Source organism: Amblyomma americanum, chromosome 3 (assembly GCF_052857255.1).
Source record: "Amblyomma americanum isolate KBUSLIRL-KWMA chromosome 3, ASM5285725v1, whole genome shotgun sequence".
Taxonomy (NCBI): Eukaryota; Metazoa; Arthropoda; class Arachnida; order Ixodida; family Ixodidae; genus Amblyomma; species Amblyomma americanum.
The window spans coordinates 187,333,449-187,357,688 of record NC_135499.1 but is presented as its reverse complement, the minus strand read 5'-3'; the positions used below and the strand labels follow the sequence as shown (position 1 = coordinate 187,357,688).

General features: G+C 47.8%; 1 protein-coding gene across 1 annotated transcript in view; it reads right to left on the bottom strand.

Moving 5' to 3' along the window:
• Positions 1-9,608: 9,608 nt before the first annotated feature.
• LOC144124315 (uncharacterized) overlaps positions 9,609-24,240 on the bottom strand; it is a 44,720-nt gene continuing 30,088 nt past the window's right edge. The window contains exons 2-4 of the mRNA XM_077656949.1: positions 19,702-19,767; positions 14,322-14,741; positions 9,609-9,847 (exon numbers count right to left, since the gene is read on the bottom strand). Coding sequence (XP_077513075.1) covers positions 9,609-9,847; positions 14,322-14,741; positions 19,702-19,747 — 705 coding nt within the window. The 5' untranslated portion in view covers positions 19,748-19,767. The remainder of the gene's footprint in view (positions 9,848-14,321; positions 14,742-19,701; positions 19,768-24,240) is intronic.

Genomic DNA, 24,240 nt, shown 5'->3' with positions numbered 1-24,240 from the left:
GAAATTGAAAGCCTCTGGAATGAAGCAAAAACAATGCGGCGTAAGAGGCATGTACATTTTTACTTTTATACCTATATGGTGCAAATTTATTTACTCGTTAAACATACACTTCCTTAATTTCGAAGCCGATATAGGAGTGGACTGAGAACAAGTATTCGCGCGAGAATAGTAACTCCAAAAATGTACATACAATGCAGTAATACCCGAAGAAAGCGAACAGTACAACATTACCAGGTCTCACACTAATCACATTAATTTAAGCAATACAGATGAGAATTTTTCGCGGCTATTGGCACCCAGAAAATGACTGGGTAGCTTGTTATAATTCCATTCTGATTAAACGACGAAAGAACATTTAATGCAGTGTTTAAAACAACAACTTTCTTCTTCATGCCTAGGATACTTATCTCGGGAAGCATAAGAGCTACAACTGGGGCTAGTTGGAAATGCATCCTTGAAGGTATTGGTGAGCGCTACCAAAATACGGAAAGCGCTTGTCTTGTGTGTTCGTCCCTTTCCGTATTGTGGTAGCGTTCACCAATACCTTCAAGGTCGGGAAGCATATTGCTACATTATTATGATAGAGTAGAAAATAATTATCAGCCTTACTTTTGTACCGTTACATGCGCGTAGCGTCAATAACGTGACTTCTGCGAGAGTTAAAGATAAGCGCTAGGGATGGAACTCGGAGCTTGAACGTTACCATGCTGATAAAGTCTGACACTAACAGGACAGCCAGCAATTTTCGCCTCAAGTCGTCACTGGTTACAAACAGTGACTCAAGCCTACGACGGTAACTGCAGGTCGAGACGGTTCACGTTTCTTACCTTCTTATTATTCGAGGTTTTCTGCTTCACCTTCACACTCAGACACGATTTAGTACGTGACCAGAGTCCTCTCTCTGTGAGAATTTGAGGTAGTTGACACCCGCAAACTTTCAGACGAGTTTTTCTGTGTTCCATGAGGAATATTTCTGTATCCCATGAGGACTGAGCCGAGTGCACCAAGGGGTCGATTAGAGGGCTCTTGAGGAGTACCTTGCGTCGACTTCAGACTGGAGTGGACGTGCGTTTTCATGGGCAAGTCATTGAGTGCAACTTGGACGTTGTCATATGGGGCCGCAGATTGGCTCCGATCGGGCTGTTCTGGGGCAGCAACTATGTCATCTTCAATGTCCGGCAGCGAACTGTGGTTGGCTGCAGGACCCGAATTTCCCGCCACCACCACTGCGGCGCCAAGCCTGCCACTGCCTCGACGCCCACTGGGCATGCGTCTCCCGGTGACGACGTGCTCGGCACCTGGCACTCCTTCGTGATCCAGGTCCAAGTGGATATCGTCCGCTATGAAGCCTTCCGCGATGTCGACGTGCTGGGCTGCGCCGCCGTCACCTTTGCTCGTGCTGTCCGCTATGACGAAGGCGATGGCAGTGACGAGGACCCCGGCCATGACGAACGCCACGGCCAGGAGGATGAAGAACCGCAGGTCCCCGCGCTTCCACTTGCTGCTGGCCCCAACGCCGCCGCTGTCCTCCTCCTCTTCCAGCACGGAATATGGCGCATCGGCGAAGCCGTCCCCAGTGGCGGGAAACCTGTGCATGACTGCTGCTCCTGGCCTCGGCAGCTCAGAGCACGTAGGCGTTGCCGGTCGACGGCTCTCGCGCTAGCTGGAACCACGCATCGCCCATTCGCGAGATCTCGAGCGGCGCGCTACCGCTAGCAATGTTTTCGTCGTTTTCCCGCCGTCTAGTAGCGTATACCCCAGTCATGCAGGGATCAGAGAAAAATGAGCTGACTCAACGGCTAGACCACGATTTTCACAACAGGACACCTGTGATGCCCGGGTGACGCCTTCGAACAAGGCGGTGGCACACTTAGAGAACACTATGCCAATAGCGGAGAACTTCATCCCAACATGTACCGTGGCCCCATCCATTATTTAACGTTGCACAAACGCCTATACTCCGTAAAGTTTAAACAAACAATCTTAATTACAACTTGCCTACTCTTTCTTCTCCGTGCACGTTGTTGCCCCTCCCGCCCCAACTGCACCGCCGCCTACGCCAGTCTGAAGCATCTTCTCTACTCCTGTCCACTACCTTATCCGCTTCCCTTCACCCCACCCTCTCACGGAATGCCTGACTGTCGTCAGCGCATCTGGGCAGGACGGTCTTGTCAATTCCAGGCGCAGGATTTACTGATCTGCGTTTTTAATAGAACGACTTTCCCTCTTTCTAGCCACACGGGGGCCCGGCTTTTAGTTCTGACCGAAGTTTAGTATACCCCGAGCACCGCTTGCGCAGACGAAAGTGAAGAAAAAGAAACGTTGGCTTCGCGACTCAAACGAAGTATAGTATTGGCGCGCCTACCAATGGGGTGCGGTCGCAAGAATGCCTCCTCCGCAATAGTTTCCTTTCACGATCGAGACCGCTCCCTCGTTAGCATTTGATTATATTCCCTTTCCTCTGCAACGCATGTGCACAAACTTTTCTCTTTCTAACCTTTAAGTACTCCGAACTAAAAGCTCTCTTCCCTAACTCAGTTACTCTCTGACATAAAAAATTCAGTTCTTTCTAATTTTATAGCAGTTGCTGCTATTTTAGAGCGCAGGTTTAGGGCGCCCGTTCTTCGCTTACGCGTCTTCGTCGTCGGCGGCGGCGCAACCAGCAGAATCATAGCAAAGCAAAGAACACGGCGAAGGATGAAAGTAGGACTGTAACTAAAGATGTAAAATTTCTTGAAATTTTGAATGCGGAAAAAAAAACGAGGAAAAAAACAGGTTTTTTGCACAAATAATCGAAACATTTGAAAAACAGTACGCACAACTGTATTTTCAACACCGATAATTTTTTTTTGCGTGCTTTCTTGTCGTTAAGTCATATATTGCAGCACTTTTCTTGATTTAAAACGTCTTAACTACACCTTTGATGGTTTTAGCTCGTTTAGTCAATATTGCTGATCTGGAAACAATGTTTGCAAATGGCGCCATACAGTAACGTTAACGCGCACTAGTGCGCGTTTTGTAAGAGCAGTCTGGCGACAGCGGAGTTTTAATCGTGAGGTGCCCTGACTTCTCCTGCACCGCCGTGCTGGTGTGCGGCACCTGTGTTGATTTCTTTGCCATCGCAACCATAGTGAAGCCTCGTTCGAACATTTGGGCAAAGGTGAGGGACCATCGGAGTGCGGGTTCTGCTGCGCCAAGTACGAGTTTCCGAATGCAACGCGCTTCAGGAGGAGCCACATTGCAAAGTGCCGGATCCTCTACACAATCGACACAACACAAAGCGTCGGAAAATTGACCTGGTTTCAGTCGCTCCGGAAGCGCATCCATTGAAGTTGTGAAGAGTCTGTCATCAAAAAATGACAAACTAGAAAGAGGCTCGCGGACTAGCCACTCAGAATGTTTCCACAGCAACATTCCTTGACAGAGTGACACCCGAGTTTCAAAACAAGCTTGATGGCACAAACGATATACTCTATAGTGGAGCACCCTAGTCGCTAACAGAGTACCAATACTGGCGGGAAGCTTCCAAGCTTCTAAGACCCGCATTTGTGCCGCCGTCAAGGCATGCGGTGGGCGGGCGGCTTTTGGAAACTGAGTGATGACACAAGTGGACAAAAAAAAATCAACTCTGCGCTCATCATCTCATTGCTTACTTACAGCTGGGACGACGTGCTACCTGCGGGCTGCCCGCGGGTTGCCAGAGCCCCGCTGTCGTGGCGGGTCTCAAGACAAAGGAGTCCGCATCATTCACAAATGCTGTTAGTATGCATTTTAAGTCGGCTTGGTTGATTTGCAGAACGAGCTCAAGACATGCGCTCTAGTGAGATGCGCCCTCTTAACCACCGCCTATATTTTCAGCATCGTTGCTTTGTCATAATGCATGCCATTTTCCTCTGCCTTATTACATGTGCACGGAGGCAGGCAGTCCTAGCACTTTGCCGCCTTCGTGATATCGCTGCAAAGCTATCGCAAGCATTGCTCTATATGCAGTCCCGCTGAAAGTGGTTAAAATAGAAAACAACGCCCAGTGATATGCAGTTTCTTTTCCATACTGATGAGCCCCTGGTTTGGCTGTGAAGAATCGCGTCACGTGTTAGCATACGGTTAAGTAGAACTCAGTGTGCGTCGAAAGCGCGGGATCGTTCATCCTGAACTCAATGTTGTACTAAGAGGGTAGCAAGGGTGTCGCTGTAGCTGTGCTTTAATCACATTTGCCAGTCCACTTTCGTGGTGTGTGCGTTTCTTGTGGTCCTCCACCTTTTCTACTGGTTCCTTCATTACATAATATGCAAACTAACTCAGCTCTCACCTGTTGTTCACTTTTCAGAGGGGCCCGCGCTGATCGAGTATAAGCACGTCCTATATACTCCTGAGCTGTGATGAGTAAAAGGGCATCTCTTTGGGCTCTGGGGATACAATTGGCTGCTTTCGCGCATGCAGATGTCGTATCCACACGTGATAAGCACAGAACATCCGAGGGATCCGCTGCTTTGGCTGCTCTACCTCTGGCCGTCATTGAGCGCATCGTGGGCGTATGAGTAGGGGATCCAGCTGGCCCGGGAGACCCCGTCACACTGCTCGCACACGTCCGACACGAGCTTCATCTACGACGTACGCGCCTACGTGAGTGCCGAAGAGACTGCCGTCCGGATGACTGTACTGGTTCGCCACCTATTCCGAGAGCAACCGCAGCTCGGTGGAAACGCTCTCGACCTCCTCATTCCGCACGCGAGTCGGCTTTAGCAGAACACCGTGGCTGATGCGATAGCATTAGGAGGGCGAACACTACTGTGTGTGTGTGTGTGAAGCCTCGACCTGCCAACCGCGGCAGGGAGGGGTTCCTGTCTCTACCTGCGACTCTGTAGCGAGTTGGTAGCGCGTCCACGACTTTCCGAAGGGGAACGCTATCGCGTGCAGGTTCGAACAAAAGAACACAGAGATCAAACAAAACGAAGCCGTATTTATAATTTAAAGGAAAAGGGGCCAAAAAGAAACCCACACGCCAACAAGAAAAACACACACTCAACAAGCGTACAACACTACAGAGTAAAAGTAAAACAAAAAAGAGTTCACCAGGTACTGAGCGTCCCAGGTGAAGCGGGGATGCCTTGCAGACAGGGCGAACGCGGGTCAATGTAGTGCGACGCGTCGCTGGCGATGCGTCGAAGGAAGCGGTGGAAGGGAGCCAGGTGGTATTAAAAGCGGAGAGGAACAAAGGGAGACGCCGGTGGTCTCCCGTTAGGAGCCCGAAGAACTTGGCAGCAGCAGAAAGAACAAGCATAGCCGAGACCCGTCGACGGCGTCGCGAGACGCCACAGGCTTAACGCAGGCTATCCAAGGGTGCCTTTAGGCAGCACGGACCCTCAATCCATTGGCTGCCACCTCCACGCGGACCCAACGTCCGACGTCTGCCACCTCCACGCTTGAATGACCCAATCTCCACTGCGCTGTCTCCCTCCACACCTCGGTTTTCTGACGCGTCAGCTCTCCGCTCCTCGTGCTCGCCACGCTCTTTGTCGCCGTCGCCTCGCACACACCCTTCGCACGCGCACACGCGCAACGCTGGGCTGTCACGCGCAGCGCTCCGCTGTCCGATGCACCGCGTTCACAAATCCTCCGAGGATCTGTTGTGCCCCTCACACACTCCCCCCTCCCCACTTGTAGGGGACAGAAGGGAATGCCCGACGAAGGATGAGTCCGCAAAAATGATCTTGACTAAGAAGAAAATGACTCTGCAATACAGACACCCTCCCGAAGAACTACCTGTGCAAAAATGGGGCTTGCAGGAGCTATTCCTTTACGTATTGCTCGGAAAGAGCAGCCTGGGTCTCACAAAGCCCCATCAGTAGCTTTGTTTGAAACAGCCACCAATTGGCGCAACGTTTAACCGCTGCAGCACTGCAACGGTAGCGCTGTAGGAACTCGCCGCCATCAATGTGCCATGTTTTGCGTATCCGCACAGTCGGAATTGGGACAGAACAGATAGGGGAGTGAAAGACAATAGACTCACTACGGGGACAGATTGGCGAGTGAATGAAGTATTTCCTCCACATCAATCCAATTGGACGCCCCCAAATTGTTTTCTACGATTATTGCACGACGGCAAATTATATTATTCCCCCTGATTTCACTCTTGTCCGCATCCTAGAAGGCCACCATGCACGGTACTTTGCCTAGTATTTATTCCGTACGCATTTGGTAAGGACTGCGACGTAGAGACTCGCATCATCGCAAAGGGCCTGGTGTGAACTGATGTGAAAAGACATTTATGACTGTGTTTGGCCTTAGCTGCCTGTGCACCGTGCGACTCAACAGGAAAATAGATCCATTCGAGACTTACGCACTGACGGCGATGTTCAGCGAAGGCTTCGAGATGCTGCTCGTCCTCGTCGAACACGCCCTCATGCGTCACTGCTGTGCGCCTGCAGAAAAAGGGCGAAGAGCAGGTCTGCCGAGGTCCCCACCGAGCGCAGCTACTGCAAGGTGCTCGAGCGCCGCGACCTCAGCAAGCGCACTTGTGCCCACAAGTTGCAGAGAAAATTTCATAACTTGAAATATGTGCTCCACTGACATCGCACAGCACACGGGCGCCTTAGCATTTTTATGGAGGAAAAACGCTCAGGCGCCCGTGTGCTGTGCGATGTCAGTGCAAGTGAAAAGATCTCCAGGTGGTCGAAATTATTCCAGAGCCCTCCACTACGGCACATCTCTCTTCCTTTCTGCTTTCACTCCCTCCTTTATCCCTTCCCTTACGGCGCGGTTCAGGTGTCCAACGATATATGAGACAGATACTGCGCCGTTTCCTTTCCCCAAAAACCAATTATTAAAAGAGACTCGGTAGTGAGCAGAGCGCAGTTGGTTTAACATGGTTGAAAGGGAACAGCGCAAACACGGAACGAAGAAAATAACGCTTTTTATTTATGTATTTATTTCTTTTTATTTATGTAGACTGGAACGGCCTTCCAAACAACGTTGCCATCATCACTTGCCAAAGTCTTTTCGCTGAAAATGTAAAAACTTTCCTGTCATTGTGAATCTGTGCTTTTAATTGTTGCCACCCCTTATGTAACACTCCTCTTTTGGGGCCTTTAAGGTAATAAAATGAAATGAAATGAATTTATTTATTTGTATAATGCCTTGGCATTATATAATTTATACTTTTATTATTTTTTTCCAATGCTCAAAGGTTCATGCAAACTGTCACGCTGTGGTGACGACAGTCAGGACGACAACGGAAAGGCTTCCAAAGAAAACTGTTTAAGGGACTGACTCGCGCCCACTAAGAACTGAATGGCTCGGCGGCGGCGATAGCCACAAGCGTGCTCGGAGGTCATCGAAATGAATGCCTGCAGTTCTTGGCCGCGCTCAATTTAAAGCTGGCAAGGATCTTTCGAGATAAAGAACCAACAGCAACTACTACAATCCAGAAAGATGTGGAAGCCACGTGGCCACGATCAACGAAGATAAGTCTGTTTTCTAATGCGAGATGCGACCAAAGTGATAATGCCGCGTGCCGGCGGTTTTCAGTGCGAACGAACAAACGGTGCAAAGATTTACGCCAATATAAAACGAATTGAAAAGGGAAGCTTTACTCAGGAGGTGTGATCAGTTGCATTAAAAAAGTTTGTGTACAATTGGTTTAATGTACACGGGTCAGACAGTCGACTTCTGCTGGCGCATGACTAGTTTAGGTTACTTGTACGAAATGCTTTACAACTGGCTACGAAGCGAAGTAGCTCAGCCCCAGTGTGCCAGTGTGATTTGCATTAAAGGAGTCCGAGAACTGAAGTTTTTTTAATTATCCGAAATCTGATCCAAGTGAAAGCAGTTGGAGACTAGGGGGGGGGGGGGGGGGGGGGCGACCTCCTTCCTTGCCCCCTTGTTCCGGAGTCCCTGCTTGCAACCGCTTCCGGCGTGCAGCACTGAAGATCTCTTACTCGGATTAGGTGCTTTGTTTACTTACACAAAACCAATCGTATCCTCAATTCAGGGATACCGCAATACAGCGATCACAAACATCACGCAGCAACCGGTGCACCATCTCCGTCGCACAGCCCAAGATGGCGCCATGCGAAAACATAAGAAATATTGCAACTAAAAGTACTTTGGTCATAACATCATCAACACATTCCATGTAGCGTTTCTGTCGCGTTTAATCATGAGCTGCCTATGCGAACATCAAACAACCTTGACTGTCGGCCTCCGACCGAATGCGCTGGGTACGCGTCGCATGTGAAAGCAATGGCCGAAAATCGCACTGCGGCGTCACCGACTACGCCGTATATTTTCGTTCTAGTCATAGCATGTGAAACTAACTTGGGATGGCGAGAGGCGCGCGGTGCGTACGTCTTGCAGGCGTCACATAAAGTTGCCGCTTAAAAGCAGGAGGTGTGCAATGGCGCAGTCGCAGTTAAAAGGAGCAGTTAAAAGGTCTCGCATACGGGTCTCGCACCCCGCAGATGTGTTGGCATCACATGCAGACTGGCTCTGCCAATTTCGCGGAAAGTCTGCATAGCTTCCACGACTGTGACAAAGCCTAAGTGCACTCTTATCCTCATGTAATGGCCATGCGTGTTCGAATAATGCATGATTTTTAAAATGTTTATTGTCCCGTTCAACCTTCTGTGTGTACCAGAAGAATTCGATATATTCGCTGCGAAATTATACGAAGAAAAATACTTTTCGCTTCGAACCAAAAAATCGCTATTCGCACATTCCTACATTTTGCCATGGAGAAATTATGTACTTTGTCCTGAATGTGCGCAGAGTTTCACTGCGGACTTAAGTTGTATCCGACTTTAGAACGTAAGGGAAGCTGTCTTTAGAGGCAGAAATGGAGGGGGTACAGATACCAGAGAGTCGCGAGCCGCACTGCAGCTCGCAGTTCGGACACCCTTGGTATGAACAGGCCAAGGCCGCGTTGACAAAGGAGGCACTCGCGGAGGACGCTAAGGGGTGCTGTCTGCGCCTTCGTTGCTACGGTTGGCCTATGGTGCCGTTTGAGAATTGGCTTTCGCGTACAGCTGTCTTGTTCTCAACGGCTGCGTTAGTGATAAAAATGCACCGCACGCGGCAGCACGTCGGGCTCCACATTCACGAGTGCGCTGTGAAATGAGAAATACTTGCAATAAATCTCGTAAAAAATGAGAAAATAGCTGTGGAATGTTTTGTGTACATGCGCCGCGTTCCTGTCCAGTGCCCATAACCCGGAGTAGCTTCTGCACGCACATAATGTGGAGTTCTAAAAGTGCATAGACTTTTAAATGATACTTGCATGTTCTGGGATGTACTGGGTTTCTGTTAATTCAGAGAAGCCTCCCTGGGCGCACTATAGAATAACGAGAATAAAACTTTTTGCTGACATGCATCACTACGGGCCGACCCTCTGCTGCTACCCCTATCGAGCGACAGCAGCGGCATCGCTTCTTGCTTACATCACGAATAGGAACACATAACGACCTGCGACATGTATTGACCTTGGGAACTTAAGCTTGTTCGGCAGACATCGCTCCCATTGCGGGGAACGCAGGCAGGGAAACACAAGACAGCGCCTTATCAGCACGGCTGCGAAGCAACGCTTGCGCCATTTATTCCTGGGAACTCACGCTTCAGGTAGCTATATAGTACTGAGCGTCTTCGAAGGCCTCGTTGAAGCCATCCAGGAAGGTCTTGTACTTAATGTAGTACTCGACCGAGAAGGCGAGCATTTCCCGCAGCCTTCTCTGGAACTCCACCGCGTTCGTGTGGACCAGATGGTGATTCCAGACGATGGTGGGGTTGCTGAAGACCACGTGCCAGATGTCGATCAGGGCCGTTTCGGCCATCTTGGCTCGGAAATAGCGGTCCCCTGTGAGATGGAAGACGGCGCACAGATGAAGTTGTTGATGCCGGGGCTTTCCAGCGGGCTTGCAAATAATGTGATGTCAGGGAAAGAGGAGAGAGAAATTCGCCTTGGTTGGCAAGAACCTCCTTTCAGGTCCGGCATCCCTGCTGTGTGGAATTCCGCGAAGCTGTCCAATGGTGTGCATTTTCTGCAAACTTAGGTAATATCTAAGTGCCCTGTACTCGTCAGTAATCGGAGCTATAACCGGTGCCACCTGTACAAATGATACCAAGTGCGCGGCAGACGTGCGCTTCGGAGGAACTTAGGCGCAGCAACAACAAGCCAGCCCCCGTACAGTCCACAGAAACTGCGAGTCTACCAACGGATGAGCATGCTGCAGAGAAACTAGTGACTTTCGCAGCGGGTGCTGCTTTTCAAACGGCCGTCCACAACCAAAAGTGACTAGCCAGTATGCATGAAGTGTCGCCTTTCGTGAGCGAATACAGCAGCGCACGACACTCGTGCGCCGTGCTTGGCTGGATGACATACCGTCCTGGGTAAGTGTAGCTCTGAACAACGAATGAGATGCGCATCGACATCGTAATTAAGCATATGCAAAATAACCGGTAAGATACGTTTTATACTACATTTACAATTATTCGGTATGGTATATGAGGGTTTAACGTCCCAAAGCGACTCAGGATGAGGGACGCTGTAGTGAAGGGCTCCGGAAATTCCGACCCTCTGGGGTTCTTTAACGTGCAGTGACATCGCACAGTGTACGGGCCTCTGGAATTTCGCCTACATCGAAATTCGACCGCCACGGCCGGGATCGAACCCGCGTCTTTCGGGTCAGCAGCCGAGCGCCATAACCACTGAGCCATAACCACTTTTCGACTAGTCCACGACAGCGCTGGATCGCGGTATTCTGAGATTACGTGATGCAATGCGGCTCTAGCTGCATAAGCGATCACGCTGCTGGCATGCGTTTGCGAACGAGTACTCTAACGACAAAATATAAATGACCTCTTTGGACGCCATATATTGCGCTGAAACAAGCTAAATGCTAAACCAGAATAGAATGTCCTGGAGTACCTCCAGGGATCGCAGATATCATTGAGGGGAGACTAAACCAAATTGCGTGCTTGTTCATCCGAAACTACGCGCCAAACTAGTACACCTTGTTGGGATGTAGCTTCTATCCCACCGCTGGCAACCTGTTGTTGAGACTAAGGTAGCCTGGTCGGGCCGGAGAAGGGACGAGGAAAATCGGAGACGGGATAACTATTTACATCATGTACAGGTAAACAGCAAGTGAGAGTGTCCCTCAGCAAAACGGAAAGCCGCACTCGATGCCCAGTGTTATGCTGTTTGCCTTCCCTGAAATCCCTAGATGGGCCTGCCGAGGAAGGCGTGTCCTGAAAAGTTTACTCCCTCATTAGGGAACACACCGCCGTCACGTGTTGAGGGTGAAGAGGATGCCGTCTACGTCGCGCAGACAGCGGAAGGTCCGGATTTCCACGGTCTGCAGGAGGTCGCACGTGTTCCTCATCAGTGCACGGCCCAGGCTACGCGCCACCCGGGGTAGGGAAACTAATCTGACGACGGATATCGCTGTCAAACATGACGATTGGACCCCCGGGTCCACTCGGGAAGGTCAATTACGGCTGGCCTTGGCGACCATCTTGCACTGCGCTAGGTGCTTTCAGGGGAGGCTAGCTCTAGCCGCTGCCGTGGCTATGCCGGATCCGCGTCTTAATCCCCTTCGGCTGGAGAGCATCCCGATCATAAAATCGAATGTGTGCCAGCGTTTGATGTCTGTCACTTCGCCCTTGGCACGACCACTACACAGTTTTTTTTGCCGGTTTTCGCTCTCGGAAAACGGAAAATTAAGGCGCTGGTCTTGTTCGATCGATTAACGCATCCCACGGCGCAAAAACTGGATGACGTCGAGAAAAATAAGGCCTGATCACCTGTACCAAGCCGCAGCAATGGAATGTTTTGACAAGGAAGCCAAGCAACGCCATTTGCTCATCCTACGTCATCTATGACCTAGGCCAGGAGATTTATATTTCCTGCATTGTACTGCTGGCCAATTACTCAGCTGTAGTAGAGCCTTCGCTAGTGAATTAAGGTCAATCATTTGCGGCGTAGTTTTATGTCCCTGCAATATCTTAATGTTTACAAGTGTCTCTACGCTAGGCGCTATCACATACTATTAGAACAACGTAGCAACAATAAGAAAAGCTGTTGAGCTAGTTGGTGTTGCATCATATTGCTAAAGAACACACGGACGGAGCGCAAAACATGACGACACAGGCGCTTAATTTAAGCTTTATTCAAGAAGGTCGCTGAACCACTGCATGTATACCCTATAGATATAGATATGCCGAGTGGATAGCAAAATTCCTAGTACTACTTTTTTTAACAAATCATTATCCACTTGCACCCTCCCTAGAGATTGGAAAACCTCCAAAATAAGACCGATACACAAATCAGGAAATAAACCCTACCATTCGAACTTCAGACCTATACCACTAACCAGCACAGTATGCAAGTTATTAGAACATATTGTTTTAAAACACATAAACGCTTACCTACAAGTAAATGACATTTAACCCCGTGTCAGCACGGCTTTCCTAAGGGCCTTTCTACTATTACTCAACTAATTGAAATAACACATGACATGTCCACAAGCATCGATAACCAGAAATAAATTGTCCTCACATTTTTAGACTTCTCGAAAGCATTTCAAAAATGGATTAAAGAATATCTTAGTAATCACATGCAATTTGTTGAAATTAAAAACGAGAAGTCACCTACAACTAAGGTTACATCGGGAGTACCCCAAGGAAGTGTCCTAGCCGCAGTACTATTCCTAATATTTATAAATGACCTACCAGCCTGTGTTTCACAGAATATTAACCTTTTCGCAGATGACTGTGTCCTTTACAAGGAAATTCACTCTCTTGATGACCATAGAGTTTTAAATAACGCCTTAACAGTAGTGTCGCAGTAGTGTCAGGACTGCAGATAGATATCAATTTAAATAAATCCGTTCTTTTTTCTATAACTACCGAAAAAAACAGCTTTTCAGTGCACGCTTAACAATGTTCATCTTGCATCTGTCCTTGAGCATAAGTACCGTGGTATGACACTAATTTCCGACTTCAGATGGGATTCGCACGTTAACATTATCACATCTGCTGCACTAAAACAACTGTGCTTCATTAACAGATGCTTTAAATTAGAACCATTCGAAACAAAATTACTAGCATATAAAACTATCGTCAGACCAATTCTAGAGCACGCCAACAATGTTTGGTTTCCCTTTACTAACAAGCTCATTAAAAAACTTGAAGAGGTGCAGGGAAGGGCACAAAGATGTGTATATAATAAACACTCCCTTGCAGATTCACCAACAGAATTACTAAAACGTGCAGAACTAACCCTGGAGAAAAGAGCAAAATTTGCAAGACTTAAAATTATGTATCAGCTAATACACAACCAAATAAAAGTGCCCGCTGCAAAATACATAACGACCACAAAGACTAGATCGACCCGCCACAACCTCACACACAAATTAAACGAGTTTCCATTCCGTACTGACGTATTCAAATACTCATTTTTTCCACGGGCTACACGCGAATGGAACAATCTAAACACAAACATATCATCATTAGATACGTTTAGTGCACTGGTTATAGATCATCTGTTTGTTTCCCAGTAGTTAGTCTCAGTTTCCATACTTTCCTTTTCTGTCCTGTTATTTTACCGTTTTGTTTGTGCCTAGACAGAAATTACAGCATTCACCGCAGCAGATTTTCCTTTTTTTGGTACACTTGTCACCATGTTTGAAGCCTGTTTGTACCTCAACTTGAATTCTCTAACCGATTTGTAACTATTTTGCCATGTGTTATTGTATAAGTTGTTTTAGTTATCAATGCGTGCAACACACCTGATTTATTGTATCATTCAGAGCCTTTCTAATTACAGCCCCTAATGGCACTCAGTGTCAAATAAACAAGAAGACTATGCCCACCACCATCATCATCATTATTAGTTATTGCACGGATGTGTGGGATGGCCGTAGCTAACACAGGGCAGAGTTAATTGGAGAGATGGGAGAGGCCTTTGTTCTGCAGTGGGCGTAGACTGACCACGCCCACTGCAGAACAAAGGCCTCTCCCATATCTCTCCAATTAAGCCTATCCTGTGTTAGCTGCGGCCATCCTACACATCCGTGCAATAACTCTGCCGCCCCCTGCTTATCCCACCAGGGGTAAGAAAGTTCGCACAAGTGGTGGAAAGGGATGACACCGATAAGGTAAAACAAAAGATGAGAGATGCTTCCGAGGTCCTGCACTATATCGGACAGCAGGACAAGCTCACTTATGACTAAAAACCGACAGGGAAAGGGAACTAGAACAGGATGATGAATAGCACAGCAAACGCTCCTTTACAACAGCTAACACGGTTGCCACAGAAAGTATCTCACCGGGGTCTCGCTCGAGGTAGAGCCTGATCATTCCTGCAGCCACCGTGGCATTCATCGTTCCGGCTTCGATGACCGTGAGCGGTTTCTGGCGCTGCTGACCCGGCTCGAAGTTGAAGTCCTTGATGCCTACGCGCCAGCGGTAATGGAGGCCGAGTCCCGAGAAACTCACGTTGCACGTCGCGACATTGCCGTTACCTATCTGGTAGGCACAGTCGCCGAAGCGGCGGAATCCGTCACGGAGGCCCGAAATGTGGCCCCTGTAGAACTCGGGCCAGAACCACCAGGCATCGTTCCACATGTAGAACTCTCGCACCTTCTGCTCGTCACCTTTGCAGTACAGGACCTCGCACAGTCCGCCGCCCGGGAACACACGGTCCACTTGCTGGTTGATGGACGGCGCTACGGGAATGATGCCGGTAGCTGCGTCATCCAGATGCACAGTTAGTGCACGTAGACTGGCTACTGCTTTTTGTGGTGAGCACCTCATTAGCTGTGTCATACGTTTGTGATAATCGGTGATCACAGCAGTGCTCAGTTACGAGGCACGCGGACTGCATCGCTGCCCAAGCTTGAATATCATAGGCGATGGTCAGTCGTGGCTGACAAGGGGATAGAAATTTCGCGTGAAAAAGACCACTCTTATTGAATGGATGGCAATTATATAAGTCAATATAGCATGCAAAGGGAGGCGTGCCATGTAGGAAGCATCGACGATTTTGTTTTGTGTCTGTGTGTGCGTGTGGCGGGGGGGGGGGTTGCTTAATAATGTGCATCTATTTTTCTCCGCATGCAGTGGTTCCAATCAAGGGGTGATGGGCGCGTACGTCGAAGCAATCACAGATACAGCATACCATCTGCGGTCAAGTGGCTGTTAGGTGTCGAAGAAGTGAATTAAAAGGGTGTAGGGTACGTTTCAGCAGTGGCACACATCACCAGGTGATGTCCGCGTTGTACGTATTTGCTGCTTTAAAACTAGGTTCCCCCACTAGGCGCGAACCCAGCGTTGTAGTCAAGGTGCCTCACCAGTTAGGGGGAAAAAAGGGGATCGCACTTATCCATCTGCAAGGAATTGCACAACCTAGGGGCTGCGAAAGTTGTTCTATATATTCGCTGGTACATTTGGCGGGTGAGGCTCCGTGGCATTGAGTATTCCGCAGTGGGTAGAGTGTGAGGTCATTAGATATTCACGTATTTACACTGTGAGGAAGGATACCTGGTGGCGGGTTGCGAAAATGTGTTCTAAGGAAGCCATGCGAAGGCGGAAACGCCGGCTGCGAAAAGTTTAAACAGGAATGATCAACATGGCGCCTGCAGACAGACGAGCTGAGTTAGCCGCCGACAAACGGAGAACGAGTAACATCAACAAAAATTATGGTGGGGCAGGAAAAAAGTTTAAAGAATAAAATGCCCCAGCCCGTAGTAACATCAACGGCTCGCCCGAGTGTCTTCTTGTCGAGGTTTAATGCTTGCAACGTATGCTTACATTGAGTTTCTTATTGTGACTGTAACGTTGGAAGCCGCGTATTCCGTATTCGCCAGATGGATGTTGTCTGGAACGGATCCCAGCCCATAGGTGAGGCGTGCTTCGTGTCGCTCAAATGAGTTTGGCGGGATGCAGCAAAGCAGCGCTTAAGCGTCAGTTTTGCGGCCGAAACGGTGGTTTCGTTTAGCTGCAGCAGTGGCAGTACCATCGGAGTTACGGGACGGGACGTTACGGAGTTACGGGACGGCATTACAAGGCCACGATGGCACAGCCAACACACAACTCTGTACCTACAGCGTATCATTCTAGATATGTTCTGTATCATGTATACCTTCTATATCTGCAGCGCGCCAACGCGTTTCATTCTGTACATATCGTCACCCAAGGCTGAGGATGATGAGTCAGCGCCCCCAGCCAAAGCATGCACTTGTCAGCGCCTTCACTGTCTAACACTACGTCATTCTATGGTCATCGTTTAGGGGTGTATAAACCATGAATATAGGTTATTGTCGATAGAACAAAGGGCCCTCTCGTGTTCCTGATCAGCGCAGTTTGTTGAAGCCCGAGCCCTTTCATCACGGGGTCTTCCATATCCTTGTACTGTAGTCATTCGCAGAGCCACACTAAGATGCAATCCAGTACAGTACGAGGTTCTTACTGAATGCATTTATTTTTACTGCTTCGTGAAAAGCAGTAAGACCTTTTTGCGGAGCCTTTGGTGGAAATAGCCACAACGGCGATTATGAAACATTCGAATCGAATCAGCACTGGGCGAGTCAAAGCCACTCATAATCAGTGCCGTCAGCAACTCCGCTTGACAATTGGGATCGTAAGAGCAGCAGAGGCGCAGACTTCGTCCGAATTTCAGCTTCAGTAGTCGTGTACTCGCATCTCTTGCTATAGTTTTTCCTTGTCAAGCTAATATGAAAGAAGCTGAGCCACTGACATGGTGTCGGAAAACAATGTGCCGTGTTAAGCAGCCATAGCGCAATAACCAAGTTATACGATGCAGTGTATTACCGTTTGCTAATCAGTTTCGGAACGGTTGCTACTGAGTTGTGTAAAATTTGCATCTAACAAATTCCTTGCAAAGCTACAATTGCTAAACGGGCGAGTTGGTAATACATTCTGGAGGGTCAAGAATGAGCAAAATACGTTTTGTCGAAACACGTGTCCGATTAACAAGGAAGATAAGCGAGGCTTACCAAATGAAGAAAAAAAAAACAAGATTGTGCGAGAGCGAGTCCTCTTTCTGTCTACATGATAGTGAAGTCACGTTCCTTGATACCACGTAGTAACACGCGCGTTAGGGCGTTAGCTCTAGTGGTCGCGTTCCGAGCCTCCGAGTTGTGCTGATTGCATAGATAGAATCCAAGATGGCGGCCTCCATAGCAATGACATTGTATTAGAGCGTAAAGCTCTACTTCTCGCGTTTTGGGTCTCAGCGTTATGCGCTATTAGACAGATCGTAACTCAGTGGTTGCCATGGTAGCCGAGGTGGTCTCATAATGGCATACAATAATAACAAGCGGCGGCGTGATGCCCGAGCACCACAACACAAAACTAAACTATGTGGACCTGGTATACAGGGCGTCCCAGCTAACTTTAGCCAAGGTTTAAAAATATGCCGAAGCACTCTAAGGCTACGCGAACAAATGCATGCTGCTGGCTATTGTATGGAGCATGTCACTATTTTTTGTGTTGTGCTTAATTAGCCGATATTAATTAACCAATTTCGCAAGCAACGGGGATAGACGAAAAAGGTCAATGAGGAAGTTGCAGAACGGTTCGCAAAACTTCCCTTTGAACAGTTTTTAACTCTGCATCTATTACGTATCAGCTTTTTTTTAGCTGACTGCAAATGGCCGCGAAATACAAAAATACCACGTGACATGTCAGCTTGCGCGCCGCGTTTGCAGTGCTCTCAAACGTTCCGGATAGGAACTAACAGATCGTTTAGCCCGGTGTGTTGCCCCTTAAAAGGAGACAGAGCAGCGACGCAGCAGATGCGTGAGCGAGTTACTCCAGCGGTATACTTCCCTCGCGGCACTTGATGATAGCGACAAGCCGACGCAGTCCTGATCGCTTACGCTCCCGTAATCGCACAGCCAGCACACCTGGCTAAATGGCTGTTTCTTAGGCGGTACGTTTGAGGGCACTGCAGTCGTGGCGCGCAAGCAGGCATGGCAAGTGGTATTTTTTGTATTTCGCGGGCGTCTGCAGAGAGCGAAAAAAAAAAGACGATCCGTAAAAGATGGAAAGTTAGACACTGGTCAGTGGGACCTTTGTCGGACTATTCTACAACTTTCTCATCGGACTTTTTCGCCTATCTTCGTTGCTTGCGAAGTTGGTTAATCAATCTCGAATAATTATGCAGTTAGGTCCAATGTAAAAATAGCGTGAGTTGCTCCATACAACAGCCAGTAGCATACATTGGGTCGCGTCGTCTTAGAGTGTCGCGTCATATTTTTAAATCCTGGATAAATTTAGCTGGGACACCCTGTATACATCCCTGTCTGGCGGACATCAATGTCGGCCCACTTAGTCCCAACATTCGTGTAAAACTTGAGGGCGGCAACCGTTCGCCGCGAGTGTTCGGGGTGGGGGCACTTACTACTACTGACTACTTACTTACTAGTTCAGTTAGAGCCGAGCTCGCGGTAGGGATTCGAGCCGGCGACCTATGTACCCCCCTCCCCCCAATTCCACGTCTTTACGAACGTTCATATGAACATTGCGGCTCAACCGCTTGTCATAGAGTGTTAACACTCGATATTCGATCGCTGCCTCAGCGTCGGCTCATTTTTTCTGCACTTTCTTCATATTCGCCTTGTTTCGTATCAGTAAACTTCAGTTGTGAATCAGCGCTCGTCCTCTGTTCTTCTCCCGCCTTTTGCGCCGGTACGCTAAAGATTATATAGCTGGTAGGCTACAAAATAGACCATTGCTGTAGTACAAAGTAATTCACTGTTTACTTGTTGGACAAAGACTAATAGCTTCAAAACCCTGGGTGCAAAAGCACCTACGCTCCCTTCAAGCGTGGCCAGCTCAATTAGCGAACACCGTATGCCTTGTTCTGCCCTGTAATCAGCCGAGGATATAGAGCACCTCTGCGGGAACAGCGAATGTGCGGCCCCATGGCAATAATGTGGCGGTGCGCGGAGACGACGAACTGCGGTACTTTCCGCACAGGTAACCTGCCCCCTGGTTAGCGCATACCGCGGCTGGAATAGCGATTGCTTCTCCAATTAAAGGAGCGTGTGGCATGCAAGGTATCGTGGCTCTGGTTTCCTCAAATTGGTGCCACCCCTAATTTCGCCAAATCCATGATCGAATCGTCGCAGTTCGACAGTATTTTCAAACGACTCGCGGCCAGCAATGAATGTGCAGAAATCTCGCGAGTGTTCGGGCTGGCGTGTGCTCGCTATCATACTGTCTGGATGTATGCATGAATGTATGGATGGATACGGCTGAACCCTTTAGATCGGGCGGTGGCTCAAGCCACCTAGCCATGACTTATTAAATTTTACTCTTGACTTGATTTTAGCTACCAATCAGGTAACCTTCGCTTGGTTATTTCTACCCGCTTAAAATCTACTTTCCCTTCACGGTCCTTAAACCTCAATGCCTTGGATAAACCAGCCCCGCTGCTTTCCACGGTAGGGTGAAGCCCTTTACACAAAAGTATCAAGTTTTCAGCCGTTTCCTCCTCCTCTCCGCACGCAACGCACAACGGGTCTATCTCGTGGTACCTGACTTTATACGTCTTAGTCCGCAAAACTCCTGAGCCACCTGACGTAGCGCCTCTCAATGGCATACTATATCCTGCGCGGGCAGCACTAAAACGTGGCGCTTACTCCTTACCACGTTAGTTTTATCGTTTCCAAAATGACTTACCAGTCACCGCCAGGGCGATCACCAGAAGGAAGGAGAGCATCCCCATCGCTCCTGATGTCAGCTCCGCTGCCGATTCCATGCGTGCACGTGGATAGAAAGTCAGATCCGGCAAAGCTCACTTAACCCGCGCGTGCTATAGCCCTCACGTTACAACAGCCGATTCCGCAAAAGAAATGATTTCTTAACTGGACAAAATCGCTGCGCGGTTTTCTGCCGACATGGGCCGCCTGAAAGCCACGATAGGTGCTAGACACGGTACTGGTGCGGAATCCCGGCGCTGCTGCGTGTCACGTAGCTTCGTTCTGTATGTATTGTACAGTGTAATATTGGAATAATTTCATAACAGTATATTATGTGCGTACACTATACTTTTCCTGTGACTTTAACGATGCAAAGAAGAAGTCTGCTTTAACAGTTGCTTATCCGCGCTGCAAAATCGACAGCTATTTTTTTTTCTTTTGCGGCAGTAGCTTCCCTGACTTATCCTTTAGTCGACAAACAATGCTTGGAGAAGATTACACGCACTTCTCGGCTTCTGTCGCTTGTATTTGATTGTTCATTTTGCCTCACAGGCAACAAGCGCTGGAACATTCTGTGAGGGGAGGGGGATACATAAACAGGGGTAATGACAGGAGCATGAATAACATGTATGGGCAATACTTATCGACTTAGTACTGATCACTCAACAGAAAGAACATCATTATGCAGTGGTTATTCACGCATCTGTAATTAGCTAAAATCGCCGTTACTTCGGTCTTAAATGAAGGACTAAACTGTAGTACTATGCGTTTCCCTCTTCATCGACATCTCATGTCCAGCGCGTGGCACCAGTGAGTTTGAAATGGTCTCGCCTTAACATCGTTTTTGGTATTTACGCGCAAGAGACAAGTCGCCGCCAGTTATTCGCAGACGCCAGGGAAGTAATTTATAATGAAATTTCTCACGTTCTGGTGTTGGTCTCAACGGCAGATTGATGGCTGTGGCATCAAAGTTGATTTCCGGTCATGTGAGGAGCACAAGGAACGATAATATGCATCTACTTATTTATGCATGCACATTACAGCTCTTGGTGCAGGCTGGCCTAAGAGCTACGCAGGTTGAAACTACGAAACAGCGACTATATCGCAGCTTTTCTGCGCCTCCCGTGAAGATGAAGTCAACTTTAGATCCACCGTTCGGCGGTTTAAGCACAAACCGCTTCAACATGACAGAAGATGTTTAGTTATAAGAGACTGAGTAAACTCAGGCGAATTTTAAGTGGCTGATGCAGCGTACCACCTACGTGAGTTGGACGAGCCAAGCTTTTGATGAGCAGACTCACTTCTGCCTCATGCCGAGCTCCGCTTGTGAGTTTTCTGGCGCTCTTTGTCCGCTTTAAGCCGAGTCCAATGCATGTTTTTCGCTTGTCGACAGATTGCTGCACTGGTATACTAGGTGGTCATTTTGGTATTATGTACGGAAAAAAAATTCTGTCTGCTAAGGGGCTAATGTCTTACTCACCATTCTGAAGAAGAAACGTGGAACCTATAAATCTGACTTACTCGCTACTTATTAGCTTAAACCCGAATTCTGCTAACCTTACGCCACCAAACGCAAGCTGCGCCAAATCCCACAATGTTGCAAGATGCATCCTACAGATAGGCCATGTTCCGGAAGCGATCTGGCAGACGAAGGTCAAAAAACGTTGCGAAAAGGCTAAGAACTTGCAACCCTTCAAGTATAATTTAGCACGCCACGATAGGGACGCATTACTGGAATGTCGACGAATGGGTGCCCTGTTTGAAAGTCTACCCCTTCCCTTGAATCAAGCACAATGGCGGACCTCGCGCAGAAGTGCTGCTGAAGACGCGAGACCAGTAGCTATAAGGTGCGCGGTTCCAATATACGACGTTACGTCTAAGAAAATTAATTTGAAGTTCAGTACAAGCGCTGTGGCAGCGTACGAGCACATACGTAGGCGGATTCATTTCTTCTGAGAGGCGTGATTTCGTATATAATTTGCATCGCGGAGCTGGCCAACGTGCAGCAGTTTAAGACAGGAGGTCAATGACGCCTCACAGCTTCAAGCACTTGCATCAGTCTAGAAACAACGCGGCATTAAAAAGAAAAGACGGAATTTACTCTTACCATCGAACACCTATAATGTCCCTTTGGAACACGTCCGGTTCCCTAGGAACAACTCGGCAGAATAAGAAGCTGTTAACAGGCTTTCCCCGCGACGCCTGTCGCCTTCATCCGTCTCTTGACTTTCATATCGGCCACACTAACACATAAGAAAGCATTGTTTCGGTTTATCTGCCCTTGAACGCCTTCTTTGACCAGAAACCACGGGGAACACGTAGATCGTTTTGTTCCTCCACAAATAAAGGTCGCGCTAATTATCGTGCTAACTGGCAGCCGAGCGTTAAGCAGCTACGACGCGCCACTCGCGCCGTCTTACACCATGGGCGTACCGCGTTACCAAGTACAAGGTGTTTTCACTTACCTTCTCGATCTGTTACGTTCTGCTCCGTAGGACTCCCAGACACGCACTGTGCTTCCACGCGAAGCTAGAGCCAAGAAAAGTGCCATCGCTATCTGTTGCGCATGCGCAGAAATCGTCCATGTGACGCGACCGGGAGGCGAACCGCTGTTGCGTCTGGCTGCGATCGTGACGACGGTAATAAATTTTTGACCTGCTATCCTTATCTCGGTTAACGCGAATGTTCTCAAAAAGAGATGATGAATAGCATTGGTGAAATAATGTCACCTGCTTGACGCCCTTCCTTATTCCAATTTCACTGCTGACTGTATGGAATCCTATAGTAGCTGTGCAGTCATTATAGATATCTTCCAGTATTTTCATATAAAACTCTTCTACACCCTGATTCCGCAATGCCTGCGTGGCTGCTGAGGCTTCCACTGAGTCAAACGCTTTCTCACAAGCAGTGGAGGCTTTATTTATTTATTTATTTATTTATTTATTTATTTATTTATTTATTTATTTATTTATTTATTTATTTGCAATACCCTCAATCACCGAAGCATTGCAGAGGGGAGTAGGGTGAACATTTAGGAGTGGGGTGAACATTTGCAAGGAACATTTGAGAGGAATCTTGGCTGAAGAGTAGCAAGTTGTATGTAGAAGATTTTAAGAAAAAAACAGAATTAATAACCAGACCGCGAAAACACTAGAGTAAACAATAACAAACCATTAAAAACCCGACATAATATTAGCAACAAACACCTAAGAATGAAAAAATGTAGATAACAAAACGTACAGCGCAAATTGGTTCTTTCACGAGTACAAAAAATAAGGGAACACAGCCTTGGATAAAGAGGGTAAATACAAGGCCAACTACTTAACCATATCATTTTTATGACGTAATAGGATTGCAAACAAGTTTAAAACGTCATGGCTCTGTTTGAGCAATAGAAATGAAAAGTTGTTACAACGCTTAGGCCACGCCATCAACAAACATAAAGCGTATAAAGCTTTTCTGAAAAGGGCGTAATCATCGACGCATGCGATATCAGCCGGGAAGTGGCTCCAGTCGCCGCATGTACGTGGTAAAGATGATTAAGAGAATGTGTATGTGTTACAAAGAATATATCGAACCTTGCGTTCGTGGTCAAGTCGTGACGAGCGATAAGCGGGTTCTATAATCAGCTGTTTTCTTAATGTTGAATGATGGTATACTTTGAAAAAGAGGCATAAACGAAAGAAATTTCTACGCAGAGACAAACAGGGTAATGAAAGACTGTTCTTCACACATGTTATGCTTGATGTGCGATGATAGATAAAATGAAACGAGCCGCACTGTTCTGTACAAGTTCAAGAAACTGGCATAAGTTAGCTTGGTTAGGGTCCCATATGAAAGCGGCGTATTCTAGTTTGAATCGTACAAGTGTCTTATAAAGGAGTATTTTTAATGAAACTGAGGCCTTGCTGAAATTTCGACGTAGATACTCGAGCATGCGGTTAGCGTTGCAAATTATTGAATCAATGTGCGGTTGCCACGATAATGTAGAGGTTATGAGTAGACCTAAGTGCCGATACAATGATATGGCTTCCAGTTCAGTGTTATTCAGGCGGTACTTTGGAGGATGAGTGGAGCGACGTGATACACTCATTAACTTTCATTTGTTAGTGTTAAGCTCCATTATCCACATTTTATACCAATTTGCAATGCTGTCAATGTCCTACTGTAAAATTTCTATATCAGCTTCGTTGCATACTTCCCGATACACAACGCAGTCGTCAGCGTAAAGATGCATGGAAGATGTCACATAATTAGGACGGTCATTACCAAATGTGAGGGAAAGCAACGGACTAAAACATAACCCTGAGGGACACCAGATGGTACTTCAGTTCGGTTTGAATCGTAGCCGTCAAGTGTTACGTATTGATAGTGGTTAATAAGAAAGCACTCAATCCAAAAAAAAGAAGTTTATGGTCTAAATTCAAAAGAGACAGCTTAGACATTAGTACCTCATGGTTAACCTTATCAAAAGCTTTGGAGAAGTCAAGGAAAATGATACCGATATTGGAGTGTCAAG